Below are 19,944 nucleotides of genomic sequence, written 5' to 3'. Positions count from 1 at the left end.
GGGTCTTCCGTTAATCTTCTGCCGAGGTTAAAGCAGCCAATTGGAACAACCCCTGAGGAAATTCCTGCTGTGTAATAGAGTTAAAGTAATGAAAACCAGCACAGGTCATGGGAAATGATGCCCTGTTTGTCTGTCTTCCAGTTTTCTGTACCCACAGGCCTCTGTGTCACTATAGCAGCTCTGAAACACCAGATGAAAATGAACAGTGGCCTCCAGGAAGCTGTGGCAGAGCTGAACAATGTGGCCTGGTATTGTCATTATTTTACTATAATTTTACAAGAAGGAACTTGCACTTACATGGCAACAAAAACAGAAGAGGCTGGAAACACCCTACAGGACATATTATCAGAACCAGAAGGGTCTACACGAGAAACCTTGAAGGTGAAAATGAACATCGGACGCAGTGCATCACAAGTGGTAGCAGATCTGCCACCTGTTGTACACCCCGCCTGATTGTTTGTTCTATTGAAGTCAAGGAAAAAGAAAATTTAGCGGGCCAATCCGCCAACGCCCTTTGCGTGCTCCCAGCGCAGTTGAATTTTATCCCCGTTAACATCTGTTCATTTAACAGAGCCGGCTGACCTGCTGAGTGTTTCCATCATCTTCTGTTTCTGTTTCACATTTCCAGCATCTGAAGTTTTTTTTTGGTTGCTTTTTCTGCTATTGCATTTCTATAGCGCCGTTCACCTCTCAAAGCACTCACAACTGATGTTACTATTGAAGCATGCTGCAGTCATTACTGTTACGCAGGCAAACACAACAGCCAATTTACACAGAGCTAGGTCCCACAAACCTCATAAATGACCACTTAATCTATTTTTCCTGGTGTTGTTTGATGTATAGATATATTTTTTGAAAATGATCTTTTTATTGATTCATTACAGCATAAAACATAGAATAAATGTTCCTTGAGGTCCTCCCATCTTCATTCCCTGGCCAGGACAAAAGTTGAGGGAAAGGGGGAAGGTACAGGCGGGTTAGAGTCCAGGGGAGTGGGAAAGGCAAAGCAGCATTCGAAGTTGGGGGAAGGAATATTTGTCTTTCTAACTGCATAAGAGGTTTTACTTCTATTATATTTTCTGGTATTTTTGTATTTTGACAGCACAATAAAAAAAGGAAATCTTCGGGAACTTTGCAAAAGGTAAACAAAAACAAAGTCAAGATTGTTTTACCCTGACAGTACAGTCATGGTGTTTATTTTATAACAAGCTGCTATTTGCATAATAGGAATTTATCTTTGGAATTTTTTTGCATATCAATTTGTACCAGATCTTACTTCCTGCACCTACAAACATTTCCTTAAATAGCTGTCTTTAAATAAAACAACATGGTAAGTGATGGGGAAACTAAAAATGTCCCTTTCATAAAGAAGCACATGATATTTTCTGTCCCTTTACCTCTGGGATCTTGGTTTAAATTCGGCCCAAGGCAAAACAACAATGGTCTCCATAAGTAACACAAGTTTGAGCATCAAATCTTGGTGAACCTTGGTTGTAAGGTCACAGTACAAAACTATGAATTTGACAATCCTATCCCTTGCCACACCTTATATTAATATCAGGTTACCTGATTTGATAGTTGAGAACTCCTGAATGTTTGTTTCCGACAATTTGTTTGTTTGGCTAAACTCCACTGATCAGTCAGATAAATGGACTTAAAACAACTTCATCATTGTAATATTCCCTGTCGATGGTGGGGAAAAGGGAGTGGTGTTTGCTCAAGAAGCCAGAATCGGAGGAACGCAGAGTTCTCGGAGGATTGTAGGGCTGGATGTGTTTACAGAGATAGCAAGGGGCAAGGTCATATCGGGATTTGAACACTCGGATAAGAATTTTAAAATCGAGGTGTTGGTGGACCAGGAGCCAGCGTAAGTTAGCGAGCACAGGGGGGATGGGTGTGCAGGGTTAGGATCAATGTTCCCTCTAAATTGTCTTTGTTCTGTTTATTTCACTGCACAGTCCCTTTAAATTTATGCACGGTATTTCAAACGGAAAAGCTTGTGAGCGGCCTGCGCGGGGCCTTGCAGGTTGCTGCACAGCTGCGCACATGCGCAGCTTAGAGGGAACATTAGTTAGGATACGGACAACAGAGTTTTGGATTAGCTCAATCTTATGGTGGGTGGAAGATGGAAGGCCAGCCAAGAGAACATTGGAATAGCTACAGTATATAAAGATGCTCTGGTCAGGCTTTATCCACAACACAGTCCACCACAGGACCTCTTCGGATGAGGAGGAGAACGGGGATAAAGAAAAGGTAAAATTGAGAAACATGGTTCAGAACAGACAAATGGTATGATTAAGAAAGTGGTATTCCACACAATGGGCCAAAGTCACTCCTTCAGAAAATACCAAAAAATATGTCTAATTCTTATGAAAGAAAGAAATTAATGGGCCAGATATTCCGATCCCTCCACCCGTAGGGACATCGGAAATGCCGGTTTCAGGCATGCACTGCACATGCGCTGGAAACCGGCATTTCCAATCTGTCAAGAAAGCTCTTGACAGATCCTCTGCCTGCCCTGGAGAAGGGCCTCTGCGGGCGCATAGTTCTGCTTTTTGGAGACCCTCTGTCCGCAGAAAACCCTTACAATTCTTGCACCTGGTAAAAGCAAGCGTAAGGCCTGCTTTTACCAGGATAAGAGTAGAAAAAAGTTTTAAAAAAAATGTTTTTCCACTGATTTATCATTTAAAATTACTTTAAAAAAGGTAAGTTTATTTTTAGCCCCGTAAAAAAGTTTAATTATTTTTTTGAAAAATGTAAAGTTTTGTTTAAAATAGTAAATTTATTGTACTTTCAAGTCATTTTAAAAATGTGATTTTTTTTTAAAATTTATTTAAATTTTACTATGTTTTGGGGATGATCTCGATTCATATATTTACAGGTCTTCCTGTCAAATCTATGAATGGAGATTCCCTTCTTTGATTGGCTCCCCATGGCCCACGTGATCCCAGGGATGCTGCGAACTACCTGCGCCTCTGGGATACGTGGGCCCTGCGAACCGGCAGTTTGGAGAGGCCCAGCACCGGAATTGTGCGCCTCCTGGGAGCCCTCAGGTAAGGCGCAGATTTTTCCAGATCGCAGTCCTCCGCCCGCGGGAGGCCTACGATCAGAATATCTGGGCCAATATGTTCTAGTATGATACACTGACAGTAATATGCCCAAGGTTTGATCTCCTACCCCTTGACACTGGCCAGTAGGATTGCATGATTTCGGCCTTTCTCTATAACACTGGTTTGTGATTGCAATGCTTATCTTGGACCTAACACTGACACTAATGTAGTCTGGACTACAGGTTAAAAAATCCATTCTGTTTGGTGATGAGGTATAGTTTACAGGAACACCTCATGAGCTGTGTTATCGCTTTATTCCAAACTACTTAAACACTCCCCACAAAACTGAGGTACTATGGGGGAGAAATTCTTGGGGGTTTGCACCACATGTTAGCACCACAAGATGGCGCTAAAATGCCACTGACAGCTGTAATGACAGTGGATGCCAGTTCAAGCACCACACGCCATATCGGTGTTGCCAGTAGTGCTGCCAGTAAACTCGATCACCAGGAACTTCACCATCATGGAGATTGTGACGTCAGTGAATGTGCAACGCTCACTGGATGTCCGAGCTCCCAACTTCATTATAGCCACTTACCTTAACAGCAGCGCAGAACAACGACAGGACGAGCTGGTGTCTACCAGCAGGAAGCAGGCTACAGCAGTGATATTTAAAGTACCATCCCCAATCAGTTGCAACTAACATGGTTCTGCAGTTTCAGTGCCTGTTTGCTACTTCCTGCAACTGAAACTGTTTTCTTTAGTTATTTCAAGTTTTTTTGGTGACTCGTTATTTGCTAAAGGCTTCTGCTCACAGCACTTCCTCACAGTCATGGGGGCTGCGGATTGTGGGACTACCTCAGGAGGACGAGGTGGAGGAGGAGGACCAGGAGGGAGGGAGGAGGCAGCTAGACAATTGGCCTTCTGGATGGGCTGTCCATGACCGGCTCATCAGACTCCGCTTCACATGAATGAATCCCAGATCCCTGTAGCTCACCACATCCCCATCATACAATCCCTGTCTCATGCCATATTACAGTGTCCTCCTGGGCACAAAAGTGAAATGAGAGAGACCACAAAATATTCCAAACACACTTATGAAATGTATCTACAAACATATCACACATATCACATGAATTCTAATAACTAATGAACCTTGTGCCTGCCATAGTTGAATATCTGTCACTGTGTGCAAGGTGTGAGATGTGGGTATGAGTGTTGCTAGGTAGAGATTCTTGGTGGATGGGTGCTGGGGGTGTGGTGCATTGAGCAGTGTGTGAAGCCTGTGGTACAGATGGTGGTATGTAGCATTTGTTGAAGCCTTCACACATCCTGACCACCCGTGTGAGCTCGTTAAACTTCTTGCTGTACTATGTGTGGGTCCTGGGGACCACAATGCTGCCTGTGATGTGGTGTGCTATCTTCCTCCACATAGTCTGGCAGACTTGTAGCGAGGGCCTCCCACCAGTTGGCGGGTACAGGACCGCCCGCCCTCTCTCCACCGCTAAAATCAATGCCGCCAAAGCTTCCTTGGAAAACTGCTGGGCTCTCTCCCTGGGGCGGAGATCTGCCATCAGGATTTGTAAATAAGTGCTCCTTCTCCTTCTTATGGTTGTTGAGGCAGTTGCACACCCAACAATGCTGAGAATGAGGAGCTGCAGCATCAATGAACCTTCCCTTTAATTAGTGAAAAATGCCTGTGGCAATCATTACTTGCATTAAGACTGCCCCCAATATTGGTCCACCTTTTCAGTATAACGCCAATGAGTTTGAGCTTTTAGACTAGAATCATGACTGCAATCATTTTAATGAGGAGTGAGGATAAATTTTGCATGCAGCCTAGACAATTTTCAACTGGTGCTACATAACCATTTTTAGCCTAAACACTGCCCATTTCTTGGCTATAATGAATTTCTAGCCCAAGGTGCTTACAAAAATACATTTCAGTTACATATCAAACAATGTTCTCCTGTATTTGAGAGAAACTAAGTTTGTCAGTGGAAAGGAAATATTGTTTTAATTGCTGTAACACATTGAAGTTTTAGCACTCTAATATATCAATTATTTAATATTGGATCATGCCAATAGGAGAGGCTTAAGGGTAAAAGCAATACAGAACAAAAGAAGAGGAAAGACAGACTTCAAACAAAGCAAAAAGGCAATGAATATTAGTTTCAAATAGTTATTTAAAGAAAAAGAATCAAACAAAGAACTACCAGGAAGAATCTACCACTTAGCTCAACGCACTGTAAATTGCTGTGGGATTTGACACATGAACTGGCTTTTAATGTTCCCCAGATGTGTTGAATTGTTCAGAAGCACCAAACTGGCTCCAGAGATAGAAAGCACCATTCACGACCAGCTTGCTGAGCTGAGGCTGCTGGGAGTAGAGGAACGATTGGCCGTCAGGTCCAGCGCAGTCGGGGAGGACACAGAAGACACGTCTGCTGCTGGGCAACTCGGCACTATACTGGGATTGAAAGGCTTTGAACAGGTAAGAAAAAAAAAACAATGGCCCAGAAATTCGGGTCGGGGCTTCCCGCGGGTGTAAGCCCCCGACCTGCACTTACCTTGCGCGCCGGCCGTTGAGCTGTGGGCCCCCATGGAATTCCGATCCTGGGCCTGCTCCAACTGCCGGCGCGCAGTGCTTGCATATCCCAGGGGCAGTTAGTTCGATGCGTCACGTGGGCCATGGGGAGCCAATCGGAGCAGGGAATGCTTCATTCATAAGTTTGGCAGGAAGGGCTGTCAAACTTAGAAATACTATGGGCCCCAAAAATCACTAAATCTTCAAATAAATTTTAAAAAACATCAAATTTTTAAAATAAACTATAAATTACATGAAATAACTATTTTAAACAATAATTTAAATTTTTGAAAAAAATTATTTTATTTTCTAACAGGGCTAAAAATAAACTTACTTTTCTTTAAAGTGTTTAAAAATAATAAACCTGTGGAAAAAATGTTTTAATTTTAATTAATTCACCACTTACAGTACCTTGTAAAAAGCAAGCCTTGTGACTGCTTTTTAAATGTCTAACTTCTGCAGACTTACCCTCCCAGGAAAACCTGCAAAAAAACCGTAAGTTCGATGCGCACGCGCAGCCTCTCCCGCGCACGCGTTCGAACTCTGAACCCCTTCTTTCAGGGGAACGGAAGTGCCGGTTTCCCGCGCATGCGCAGTGCATGCAGGAAACCGGCACTTCCATTGGGAGACCCGAAGTTCTGGATTAAGAGCGAACAATATAACATTAATGGGTGAGGAAGGGTTAACAATAAGACACTCTTTGGTGTTGACAAACAATAAATGTAGTGACAACAATGCTAGAATGTTGCTGTCTAGGAGCATTGGCCTAGAAATTCGGTGGCGCCCCGTTTAAGCTCGCCTGAAGTGCCGGAATTTCCGCTCCGGACGGAGCCGCTTGCGCCAGACCGATATTCAGTTTCAGCGCCCCAAACGGAAGCGGGGCGCTGCTCGAGGTGCCCTACGTCCCACTTGGGGCGCTGGAACTGAATATCGCAGCGCAGCGTGCTGCAGCGCCACACGCTGCGGCACGGCGCGCTGCGGTACTGCAGGCCTTCCTCTCCTTCTTAAAGGGGAGGGGCCTGCACTAGGGCGATCCGAGATCGCGAGTGCCGGCAAAAGAGCCCGGCACCGAGGAGAGGTGCCGGGCTCTTGGGACACAGCCGGCACGGCCCGGGTGGGGGGGGGGCTCAGGAGGCCGGGGACAGCAGCGCGAGGAGGTGCTGGCAGGCGGCCAGCAAAAAAAATGGCCGCCCCGCACCTCCCCTTTAATTAGCGCCACTACCGCCACAGGTCGGCCCCTCTGAACCGGTCGCAGATTGTGACCGGCGTTACAGCGGGGGGCGCGACCCAATATCATGATCAGGGCGGTAGCGGGGCGCTGCACACACCGATGACGTCATCGGTGACGGCGCAGCGCTACAAGCTAATGCCACCATTAGCGCCCCGCTAAATTTCGCGGGGGGCGTGGCCAGTGGCGCTAAAGCCACTAAGTGCCCTCTTTGGGCGCTAACTGGTGGCACAGCCCACCGAATTTCTAGGCCATTGTGTTTGCAATCCTTGCCTTGATTGATTTTCAGGGAAGGGGATTAGAATTAATTTGTTGAACAGGGATAAAAATGAGGGAACATTTTCAGAGATAATGTCAGGTAGGCTGGCTTCCTCAACCGCTTCTCCGATTGATGCTCCAATCAAGCGAGATTCCATGCCAAGTGGAGTCTACCAAATTATATCCAATAAACTTGCATTTCCATTTCGGCGGAAAGAACTTTTTGATGGAGTGGACCATTTACAAATCGAGAATATGCATATTTTTCGTGCAAGTCTGGCACCGTTCTTTTGTGAAACGCAGTACAATAATGTGAAAACAAAGCAAACGTTACTTGGCAGCTGAACAATGAATCCCACATCCTACCATAGCTCTATCACTAAACACATATTATTGAAGTAAATTGGTACATCTGATAATTCTCACCTTTTCCAAACTGACAGTTAACAAATCCTAAAGCTTATCGTGTGCGCTGAATCATTTACGAGAATTCCAGACAAGAGGAATGTAAGATCACCCGAGATAAAGTCACACAAGTGGCTGATTGGATCCAAAATTGACCCTCCATAAATGTTTACAGTAATTGTAAAAGTTTCACTGCAAGCATTTGAGAGGATTCGTTCAGCAATTTTCATTTACTTCTACATACCACTCCTTTTACACAGCTTTGTGCTTTAGGTGATGAATTGTTTCCAAAATGGTTTGTCCACTACTGGAGTCAACACCACATTTTGTTTAAGAAACTTGTTACTAGAACAGAACAATGAATTTCTCTCTTGATGGGATGGCTTCCTTCCGTACCATGCACCATTTAGTGCTCTTGTTCAAGATTAGCAAATCTCACTAAGCAAAGAGAATTCATAGGACAGGTCACCTTCGGAATCCAGCCCATAATGTCAGAGTTGAGAGACAGACTCTGCTATTTAAACTGCCTCGGCAATCTTTCACCTGCATCATTATTTTCTTTCAATACGTAAAGAAGCAACATCCAGACTAAGAACTTTCTGGTTTAAAGACAATGACAAAGTAGGCTTTGTTTTGTCATTTTCATGATTTACACAATGAATCTTTGCCTCCCCAGGTGTGCGATGCTGTGCAGGAATGCTGGGCTTCTCTCTACTCATTCCAAGCAGTGCAATATCGCAGTCAAAGGGGGCAACCAGTGCCAGCAAGCATGGGTGTGGTTATCCAGCAGATGGTATCAGCCCAGGCAGCAGGTAAGGCTTGCCGTTTCTCTTCAGGAGGACATAGGGATCATTTCAACTTTGGGTAACAAACTGGCAGAGCAGATCGCCCGCCTAATGTTTGTTGTATTGAATTCAGTAAACTCCGTCAGTTTGAAGCTCGAGGGATGAAGGTGAAAATTCACCTCAAAGTACATTACCATCACACTTGGCTCAGCTGAGGGCTTGAACACCTTTAAATTGGGTATTGCTTTCATTAGATTCCATTTGGAGCTAATGAGAGGCACAGATTATATGGACATAAACTATTTGATATTTACTATGAGTGCATGACATGGAGGACAGAGGTTCAAAATTAATAAGCCTTAAGCAAAGATAGAGAATAGAAACACTTTTTCCCACAGTCTACAGTTATTCAGGATGTATTCAATGCAAAGGGCAGTTGTTGCTGTTTTGATTAAAACCTTCAACCAGCTGGATAAATGTGGTGGCAGGGGTTGGAAGGCCAGGCAAATCATAAAAATGTGCGGATGGATAAATATTCTGGAGTTTTAGCTTAATTATTTTCAGGATCTGGAAGAATTTATTGAGCCATTTCCCTCGGGAGATTAAGTGGAGTCCATGGGGGTGATTTTATCAATGGGGACGTGATGGAGGTGGGACTGCTGCTTGTTGGGTTTTAGTCCTGCCTCCATCGACATCCGGCCAACCCACGCTATTTCCCCTTGATTGACCTTGTTAAGCCCACTCAGCTGGCTTAGCAGGCCAATTAAGGGAAAGCTGGTGACAGAGAACGTCGGCGTATGACGTTTCATCTGTCAAGATTTTTTCACAGCTCTGTGAAACTGTCAATCACTGACAATCTGTCTTCTAATGTTGAGTCCTTTACTCAAGACTCACTTAGAAAGCTTTCCTGAGCAGAAAGCAGAAGGTTGCTCCATTTAAGAATGCAGCGGCCATTCTGCTTTCTCTGCCGGTGAGATGAGGCAGCTCCGCAGCCTAAAGGGATGAAACCTGGAGGAAGAAGCAAAGGTAAGTAATCTTATTAAAACACTCTACATTCACCTCACACACTTACCTCTCCACGCTTACACTCATCACTCACCTGCACACCGGACATTTCGGCCCCTCCAACCCCCGCAGACCCACGGCTCGCCTCGCTGACCCTGGCGAGGTTCAGAGCCATCGGGAAGCCCACACTTCAGGGCTCAAAATGGGGATTAGCTAAAAAACTGCCTGTTAACTACCTGTTAACAGGCAGTTAATTGGCACTAATCCCCTTCCCACCTCGAGGATATGGGTACCTCCTGGGAAGATGGCATGGAGGCGGGTTGGGGGCGGGATGGGTACCTGCTCCCAGATTCTGCCATTTTCCCGGTAGTCCCGCCTCCCCAGGGCTGGCAAAAGGGGGGTGATTTTGCCAGCCCTGGGGAGGCGGGTATGGAGGTGGGACTGCTGGGAAAATGGCAGAACCTGGGGGTGGGTACCTATCCCGCCCCCAACCCGCCTTCGTGCCATCTTCCCAGGAGGCGGGTACCCGACCCACGCTGGGTCCCGTCTCCTTGAGGCGGGAAGGGGATTAGTGCCAATTAACAGGCAGTTTTTTGGCGAATCCCTATTTAGAGCCCTAAAGTGTGGGCTTCCCGATGGCTCCGAACCTCGCCAGGGTCAGCGAGGCGAGCCGTGGGTCTGCGAGGGGGCGGAGGGGCCGAAATGTCCAGTGTGCAGGTGAGTGATGAGTGTAAGCGTGGAGAGGTAAGTGTGTGAGGTGAGTGTAGAGTGTTTTAATAAGATTACTTACCTTTGCTTCTTCCTCCAGGCTTCATCCCTTTAGGCTGCGGAGCTGCCTCATCTCATCGACAGAGAAAGCAGAATGGCCGCTGCATTCTGCTCAGGAAAGCTTTCTAAGTGAGTCTTGAGTAAAGGACTCAACATTAGAAGACAGATTGTCAGTGATTGACAGTTTCACAGAGCTGTCACATGATGACAATTCATCTGTCAAAAAATCTTGACAGATGAAACGTCATACGCCGACGTTCTCTGTCACTGGCTTTCCCTTAATTGGCCTGCTAAGCCCATTGGGCGGGTTTAACAAGGTCAATCAAGGTTGGCCGGGCATCGATGGAGGCGGGACTAAAACCTGACATGCAGCAGTCCTGCCTCCATCACGTCCCCATTGGCAAAATCACCCCCATAGTTTCTTGTTACTTCATCGAATGAGGTTAACTGCAAATTTGGCACATGTAAATATAGTGAACTCCAGTTAAATGCCTACCTGGTTTAAGTATAGTATTCTGATGTAACTCAGTCATTTTCCAATCACTCTTCTCTAGAAGTCCTAATTTCGGTGCAGCACTGAAATGTATAATGCTAAACTAAGCAAGAATGCTTCCATAAGAACTCATGTTTTACACCACGAGTGTGGTACTTCTGCTTTAATATCATGTTTGCTTCACAACGTTGTTACAGGTGTATTGTTTACCTGTGATCCTCTCACTGGACACCCGGGCAGGATGGTTATCAATGCAAACTATGGTCTAGGAGAGGTGAGATTCTGCAACTTATGTTCTGGCTCTGAAACATGATCAGTATTTAAATGTATTTAAAGTTGAGGAACATCAGTATGACTCATAGCTCTTTTTGTAAACCTATCAGCAGTTTTTGGCTCTCCCTGCTCCCACTGGAGACATTTGGACAAAGCAGCTATTGGACATCTGCCAGTTTGCCAGCGACTGACAACACCCTAATCTGTACATATATTTATAAATGACTAAACACCACTGTCTATCAACCCCTCTGCATGTCCCTGTGAGTCCCTTGTGCCCTGATCTGTAGCTCAACTCATCCTGATGTACAAGCTCAATACAAGGCATCCATGTTCCCAAATATGACTACTTTCATATATTATGTATGCTTCTAGACCCTAATGCATCCAGTTTTACTTAAAGAAAGATCTTGCTTTTACATACCATCCTATCCTGCACTGCACATACAATGAATTACAGGAAACTTTCGATTTACCGGCACCTAAATAACCGGAAATCTCGGTTAACCGGAAAAATTCAGGAGTAGGTTTTACTTCATATTGTATTTGCCTTCCTCCGTCTGTTGCTGTGCAAGGGTGTGGCTGCAGCTGTTGCTAAGCTACAGAGACGCTTGGAACTTGTGGCCATTGTTCTACACTTGTTGCTAAGCAACAGGGTTTGTTGCTTTATACGGAGCTGTCAGCTCTCCCTATCTTTTACTATAGCGTTCGGTTATCCGGGATTTTTGTTGAACCGGCACCACGTCGGTCCCGTCCGTGCCGGATAAAAAAAAGTTTCCTGTACTTTGAAATGCACCAAACAGCAATGAAATTAATGATGGTAGTCTGCTTTTCGAGGGATGAATACTTGCCAAGGTACCAAGAGAATTCCCTTCTCTTCCATGAGAGCTTTCGTATTGTTCTGAAATATAAACCCAGATTACGTACTCTGGAGTGGGGCTTTGAACCACAACCTTTTGACCCAGAGGAGAGAGCTACTAACCAGGCCAACCTACCACATTAGCTGAAGCTTAACACTGAAATATAATCCCTTGCAAACTGAGTACTGAAAGGATTAAAGGGACTCCTGCCACAACTTCAAAGGTAACTAAATTGCAGAGTTCCCTTTTAAGTAATTTCATTCTTTGTTCCATCTTTAAAAATAGTTTCATACGGTAAATATAAATGAACAAATATTACCGTCAGAGGCACTCGCCCAGATTGAGCAGTCAGTCCCTTCTATGGAAGGTGCATACACCACATGAATGTGCTTTGTAATGAATAGTCAGATCCAAAGAATGTCTTACAACAGCCAGATGTTGGAGCTATCCTGAATTTATTTGCATAACCAAAACTGTGTAAGGGTTAATAAAGCCACATCTTAATTAAAGTCTACAAAGTATCAATTTACCTTCAGTGATTCACTCCTGAATGACTACTTTAGCTGCATTTTTACATCTTACTAGACTATAGGCTGTAGTCCAGAAGTTGATGGTTCACTTCTGTGCCAATGATAAACATTCATCCAAATCTCAATAATTCAATGGAACATTCTTGAAACTTGAAACCACGTCCAGAAGATTATTTTCTGCTGAATCATTCAACATCAGAACGGAAGTGTTTCTGAAAGAAATTAATAAATTGGGAGACGCCTTTGAAAACTGTCAGATTTTAATCCAAATGTGCTACTGATTTACCGTATGCTGAGTGGAAAATAATCTCTTGATCTAAACTGTTCAATCCAGGGATTATATTTAAACAAAGAGCCATTCTTAGATGACCCCAGGCACGGTATTTTGTCTTGCGCCATGCTGTGGCCTGGAAGACCCATTTCAGAATCCCAGCTCACCTTAAACTTTCACCCAGGTGATGAATTTTTTGAGGATGTAACTGGTAGAATAGATAAGGGAGAACCAGTGGATGTGGTGTATTTGGACTTTCAGAAGGCTTTCGATAAGGTCCTGCATAAGAGATTAGCGTGTAAAGTTAAAGCACATGGGATTGGGGGTAAGGTACTGACTTGGATAGAGAACTGGTTGGCAGACAGGAAGCAAAGAGTTGGAATAAACGGGTCTTTTTCTGAGTGGCAGGCAGTGACTAGTGGGCTACCGCAGGGATCGGTGCTAGGACCCCAGCTATTCACAATATATATAAATGATCTACACGAGGGAACTAGATGTAATATCTCCAAGTTTGCAGATGTCACAAAGCTGGGTGGGCGTGTGTGCTGTGAGGAGGATGCAGAGAAACTCCAGTATGATTTGGACAGGTTGGGTGATTGGGCAGATGCATGGCAAATGCAGTATAATGTGGATAAATGCGAGGTTATCCACTTCGGTGGCAAAAACAGGAAGACAAATTATTATATGAACGGCAATAGATTGGGAAAAGGGGAAGTGCAACGAGACCTGGGTGTCCTTGTACACCAGTCGCTGAAGGTATGCATGCAGGGGCAGCAGGCGGTTAAGAAGGCAAATGGTATCTTGGCCTTCATAGTGAGAGGATTCGAGTACAGGAGCAAGGATGTCTTGCTGCAGTTGTACAGGGCCTTGGTGAGACCACACCTTGAGTATTGTGTGCAGTTTTGGTCACCTTATCTGAGGAAGGATGTCCTTGCCATTGAGAGAGTGCAGCGAAGATTCACCAGACTGATACCTGGGATGGCAGGAATGATGTATGAGGAGAGATTGGGTCGATTAGGCTTATATTCGCTAGAGTTTAGAAGAATGAGAGGGGATCTCATTGAAAGTTATAAAATTCTAACAGGACTAGACAGACTAGGTGCAGGAAGGGTGTTCCCGATGGTCGGGGAGTCCAGCACCAGGGGTCACAGTCTAAGGATAAGGGGTAAGCCATTTAGGACTGAGATGAGGAGGAATTTCTTCACCCAGAGAGTGGTGAACCTGTGGAATTCTCTACCACACAAGGCAGTTGAGGCCAATTCATTAAATATATTCAAGAAGGAGTTAGATATATTTCTTAAGGCTAAAGGGATCAAGGGATATGGGGAGAAAGCAGGGACAGGTACTGAATTTGGATGATCAGCCATGATCTCATTAAATGGCAGAACAGGCTCGAGGGGCCAAATGGCCTACTCCTGCTCCTATCTATGTTTCTATGAATTACTAATCCTGACTGTATTGCCACGTTCGGACAGGAGCAGAGGATGGTGTTTTGATGATGGGTCCTACCTCAAACCACCCTTCAACATTTTCCCGACCACCTCACCACACAAACATCTCCGTCTATCAGTCCTCTCCGCTGGAGGGGGAGCAAAAGAAGTTACAAATGTCTTTATCTTAAGCAACCGAGTCAAAGAGAGATCTTTCCAGATAGATTTTTGACTGCATTTTCCTTATCCTATTCCAGTCTGTGGTGAGTGGCAGCGTAATGCCCGACACCATCACCCTCTCTCACAGCCCTAAAGGACCATGCCAGATCATCAGGAAGGAAATGGGAACAAAGAAGCTGCAGATAGTGCAAGCAGGTGGGTAGTAGAATTAAAGCACCCACTGTTGACTTTCAAGAGCTGCGAGTCTAAACCCTGTGGAGACAAACTTCGATTGTTTCTTTGCAACGTTGCTTTAGACATGCAAAGTATAAAATCTCTTGCAATTTAAATTTGTCATGAAAATTGATGGGGTTAATTTGCTTTAATTCCAGCTGAAGGTGGAGTTTTGTATGAAGATATTCTAACATCACAAGCTGCACGGTGCTGCATCAGCGAGGATATCATTCTCAGATTAGGACAAGTGGCTCTTCAGGTTTGTATTTTGTTTCAGTTAGATTCCAAAACAGTTTTTTTTCCTTACAGAAAATAATTAATATTTAGATAATTCACACTATAACTATAATTGGAATATCATGAAAAAATATAAATGCAAAGTTCTTATAACGCCACACTACTGGAATTGCAGGTCCCAATGGCGGAGGTTGTGATGTGAAGTACCTGTGCAGTGTAGGAGGTCCGAGATGTTTCATGTGTCTGCGAAGACCACACATACAAGGAGTGTCTCCAATAGTCTGTGCTCGAACTTCAGGTATCTGAGCCTGAGGAACAGCTGCAGGCTTCATGGAATGCACGTTCCAGGAAGTGGTCACCACACAGACAGAGCATGTCCGTGCATGACCATCCATCAGGGTATGAGAAAATAGCATTAGCAGAGGTGTGGCAGGATTGGGAGCTGAATGTTCCTGGTTACAAAATATTCAGGAAAAATTAAGTAGGTGGGGTGGCAGTGTTAATCCCAGATTCTATTACAGCACCAGAAAATAGGGATGATACAGACAATGGAATAGAGTCAAGGAATAACAAAGGAACTCTTCATCTGATGGAAGTATGTTAGAGATTGTCAAACCATGGAAAGGAGATGGAAGAAAGAAAAGACTTACATTTATATAGCACCTTTCACAACCTCAGGACGTCCCAAAGTGCTTTACAGCCAATGAAGTACTTTTGAAGTGTAGTAACTGTTGTAATGTAGGAAACGTGGCAGCCAATTTGTGCACAGCAAGCTCCCACAAACAGCAATGTGATAATGACCAGATAATCTGCTCTCTCAGGTGGATGTAAACGATCCCATGGCACTATTACGAAGAAGAGCAGGGGAGTTATCCTCGGTGTCCTGGCCAATATTTATCCCTCAATCAACATAACAAAAACAGATTATCTGGTCATTATTACATTGCTGTTTGTGGGAGCTTGCTGTGTGTAAATTGGCTGCTGCGTTTCCCACATTACAACAGTGACTACACTTCAAAAATACTTAATTGGCTGTAAAGCACTTTGAGATGTCTGGTTGTTGTGAAAGGCGCTATATAAATGCAAGTCTTTCTTTCTTTAGAGGTGTTCAAAATTACAAAGGGTTTGGATAAAATAAGACCAATTTTTACCCCAGTAGGGAGAAAAATGACTTCCACTGGTCAGTGAGTCAGTAACGAGAGGGCATCGGTTTAAGATCATCACCAAAAGAATGAAGGGAGTTATTAGGAGAATTTTTGCATCATTCAGAAGGTTGTTAGGACACAGAATGCCCTACCAGAAACAGAATCTACAATAGCTTTTAAAGAGGAAGTGGATAAAAATTGAAAAAGGAAAATTTAGAAAGGCATGGAGGAAGGGCAAGAGGGTAGGACTAAGTGGATAGTCTTTTCAGAGCTGGCAGAGGTATGATCGGCTGAATGGCTTCCTTCCATGCTGTAAAATTCTCTGATTCTATGATGGCCAGTTCTCTGATTCTATGATGGCCAGTTATATAATACCTCATTTATAGCTACACTGTATACAAATTGGCCATCAGAAATACAGTACCACTGGTCTCCCATTTGTGGCTCTTACATCTGTAATCAGAATAGATCTATAATCAAAGTAATGAGGAATGTTAACTTCTATAGGCTCTGGAACAGTTCCCATGGATTGGAGGATAGCTAATGTAACCTCACTATTTAAGAAGGGTGGTAGAGAGAAAAAGGCGAATTATAGACCAGTAAGCCTGACATCGGTAGTGGGGAAAATGCTAGAGCCCATTAGAAAAGATGTAATAGCAGCGCACTTGGAAAACAGTGACAGGATCGGACAAAGTCAACATGGATTTACAAAAGGTAAATCATGCTTGACTAATCTACTGGAATTTTTTGAGGATGTAACTGGTAGAATAGATAAGGGAGAACCAGTGGATGTGGTGTATTTGGACTTTCAGAAGGCTTTTGATAAGGTCCCACACAAGAGGTTAGCGTGTAAAATTAAGGCACATGGGATTGGGGGCAAGGTATTGACTTGAATAGAGAACTGGTTGGCAGATAGAAAGCAAAGAGTTGGAATAAATGGGTCTTTTTCTGAGTGGCAGGCAGTGACTAGTGGGGTACCGCAGGGATTGGTCCTTGGACCCCAGCTATTCACAATATATATTAATGATCTAGACAAGGGAACTAGATGTAATATCTCCAAATTTGCAGACGACACAAAGCTGGGTGGGCGTGTGTGCTGTGAGGAGGATGCCGAGAAACTACAGGATGATTTGGACAGGTTGGGTGATTGGGCAGAAGTATGGCAGATGCAATATAGCATGGATAAATGTGAAGTTATCCACTTTGGTGTCAAAAACAGGAAGGCAGATTATTATCTGATTGGCAATAGATTGGGAAAAGGGGAAGTGCAACGAGACCTGGGTGCCCTTGTGCACCAGTCGCTGAAGGTAAGCATGCAGGTGCAGCAGGCGGTTAAGAAGGCAAATGGTATGTTGGCAATCATAGCGAGAGGGTTTGAGTACAAGAACAAGGAAGTCTTGCTGCAGTTGTACAGGGCCTTGGTGAGACCACATCTTGAGTATTGTGTGCAGTTTTGGTCGCCTTCTCTGAGGAAGGATATTCTTGCCATGGAAGGAGTTCAGTGAAGATTCACCAGGCTGATACCTGGGATGGCAGGAATGATGTATGAGGAGAGATTGGGTCGATTGGGCTTGTACTCGCTGGAGTTTAGAAGAATGAGAGGGGATCTCATTGAAACTTATAAAATTCTGGCAGGACTGGACAGACTAGATGCAGGGAGGATGTTCCCAATGGTCGGGAAATCCAGAACCAGGGGTCACAGTCTAAGGATATGGGGTAGGCCTTTTAGGACAGAAATGAGGAGGAATTTCTTCACCCAGAGAGTGGTGAACCTGTGGAATTCTTTACCACAGAAGGCAGTAGAGGCCAATTCATTAAATATATTCAAGAAGGAGTTGGATATATTTCTTAAGGCTAAAGGGATCAAGGGGTATGGGGAGAAAGCAGGGACCGGGTACTGAACTTGGATGATCAGCCATGATCGCATTGAATGGCGGAGCAGGCTAGAGGGGCCGAATGGCCTACTCCTGCTCCTATCTTCTATGTTTCTATGTCAGCTTTACTGCCAAAACTAAAATTAAATTGTTTTTCAAGTTTAAGTTTTTAGTGATAGGAATAGAAGTGATCATCTAGGTGAGTTCGAGCTAAATGCTGCACAGGACAGACTGTCTCTGGCTCAGAACTTTCTGGGAAAAGTTTTGTCACCTTGATGAAATAGTTGATTAAAAAAAATATGCAGAATATTTTGTTCTCCCTTCATTTTGCTGTTACAGGCACTTGCAGGGCCATTGAATTCCTGTTGGGGGTGCTGCTGAGCTAGTTAAAACTGAGCTTACCTCTGTCACTGGCGTGGACAATACCAGTCGAGATCCAAAACCATTTGTTTTGCAATCTTTGTGTCTGTGGAAGTGGAAGTAAACAGGTGGATGCGATATAGGGACAGAACAGCTCCGCGTTTTGCAGCTTCTGGTTGAGCTCGAGTGAGGAGCTGTGTGGGCGTCGACGGAATCAGGAGCAAGAGTAGAGTTATTGGTGGGTGATGAGAAAGATATCTTCTCAATGTTCAAAATGCTCAGCAAGGCCTCGCTTTCATCTCTTGATAGCTGAGTGTTGGATCAGGAACAAGCAGGATTGTAAGGTTCCCTCTGGCCACACAATTACATTTTAATTTAAACCACTGGTTTCAATGATGTTGAATCTCTTTAATTATAAAATAATATTATTGTAATGGGACATTTATGCATGAAGTGAACACCAAATTAGTAAGTATATTTAAATTATATTAATCTCTCAAAATGATTAACGACCATTATTACTGATACAATGTTGTCTTTATACACCAGGTAGAGAAAGCTTATGGGAACGCAAGGGATATTGAATGGGCAATAAAAGACACAAACATTTATTTACTGCAGGTGAGAAATTTACTGGATGTGTTATGAAAGTTAACTAACTCGAATTAATGTTACGTCTTTCTCTTTTTTTGTTTACTGGTGATTTGCATTTCTGGGGGTGAGTTTCTGCGGTGATTTGCCCCGCTCATCCACTGTAACTTCACAAACTAGCCACGGAAACCCCGGAAACACGGCATCAATGGTGTTCATGCCGTTTTACTGGGATTTCCACAGCTCTTCTGCCAATGTTATGGCAGGCAAGAAAAATGGGTGTGTAATTGCCAAATTAATTTCAATATAGATAAATGTGAGGTGGTGCATTTTTGCAAGGAGAATAAGGAGGTCACACACTGCTTGGAAAATAAGAGTCTCAAAGGGGTAGAGGAGCAAAGGGATCTAGTGGTACAGATATACAATGACTAAAAGTAGCGATGCAGGTTAATAAGGCCATAAAAATACCAAACAAAGTACTGAGGTTCATTTATAGAGGGATAGAATAAAGCAGAGTAGTTATTTTAAACATGATTAAAACCTTGGTCAGAACATACTTGGAGTAGTGAACAGTTCTGGTCTCCACTTTATAAAAGGGATATTGTAGGAGTCTACGTACTCCTAGCAAAAAATACTGAACTCGGAGAGGTTCAACAGAAAAGGTTTAATTGTTGAGGCTGCATGCTGAACACAAAATGGAGTCAGAGACTATACAAAGTGCGACTGCCTTTCATCAGTGCACAGCTTCGACTGCTCCTCCCCCACTCTGGGCTTAACTATGTTGCAGATCGAGTTTCTTAAAGGTGTGATCCTTCTTAAAGGCATGACGCCTGATTTAAAGTCTACGGACCGGAAAGCGGATTGTGTCCTTTCTGTGATCGGTACGCCACACAGCTCCCCCCAGAATCCGCTTGTAGGGAGTGTACGAACCGGCGTGGCGGCTTGATGGCACGGCCGGAATGGCTCTTGGCAGTTGGTGTCGGGAGCGGGGCGGTCGGACGCGTCGGGCTCTTAGGCGGTCTGCCCCGCAGTGGGGGTTGGCCCACCTGAACGGGTTCGTCGGGCTCTAGGTGCGCCAGCTTGAGCCAGTTGACCGACACCTTGTCAGTTCTGCCGCCCACTTCGAGGAGGAAGAACTTGTTCCCCGTCTGGAGTACCTTGTAGGGTCCGTCGTATGGGGGCCGTAGAGGTCCTCGGTGGGCGTCATGGCGCACGAAAACAAATTTGGCCATGTGCAGGCTAGGTGGTACGCGGGTTGCTGGTTCGCCGTGCCGGCCGGTGGGTACCGGAGCAAACTGTTGTGCTCGGTTGGCGAAAGCGAGGCGTTGCTGGTCAGCCGACCAGGGGGTCGTGGGGGTGGGCAGGAACTCTCCGGGTATGCACAGCGGCTGGCCGTACACG

The 19,944-nt window shown here is 44.5% G+C and overlaps 1 protein-coding gene across 1 annotated transcript in view; it reads left to right on the top strand.

The window, feature by feature from the left end:
• Positions 1-19,944, top strand: part of LOC147116681 (uncharacterized) — a 129,662-nt gene that overhangs the window by 63,822 nt on the left and 45,896 nt on the right. Inside the window, exons 12-19 of the mRNA XM_085991792.1 lie at positions 142-248; positions 1,103-1,141; positions 5,349-5,544; positions 8,205-8,340; positions 10,777-10,853; positions 14,201-14,318; positions 14,495-14,595; positions 18,502-18,573. Coding sequence (XP_085847918.1) covers positions 142-248; positions 1,103-1,141; positions 5,349-5,544; positions 8,205-8,340; positions 10,777-10,853; positions 14,201-14,318; positions 14,495-14,595; positions 18,502-18,573 — 846 coding nt within the window. The remainder of the gene's footprint in view (positions 1-141; positions 249-1,102; positions 1,142-5,348; positions 5,545-8,204; positions 8,341-10,776; positions 10,854-14,200; positions 14,319-14,494; positions 14,596-18,501; positions 18,574-19,944) is intronic.

This window comes from Somniosus microcephalus, chromosome 6, assembly GCF_052327205.1.
Source record: "Somniosus microcephalus isolate GS21.2 chromosome 6, FLI_Smic_1.0, whole genome shotgun sequence".
Taxonomy (NCBI): Eukaryota; Metazoa; Chordata; class Chondrichthyes; order Squaliformes; family Somniosidae; genus Somniosus; species Somniosus microcephalus.
The sequence above is the reverse complement of the archived record's forward strand: the minus strand, read 5'-3'. Positions and strand labels throughout refer to the sequence as shown.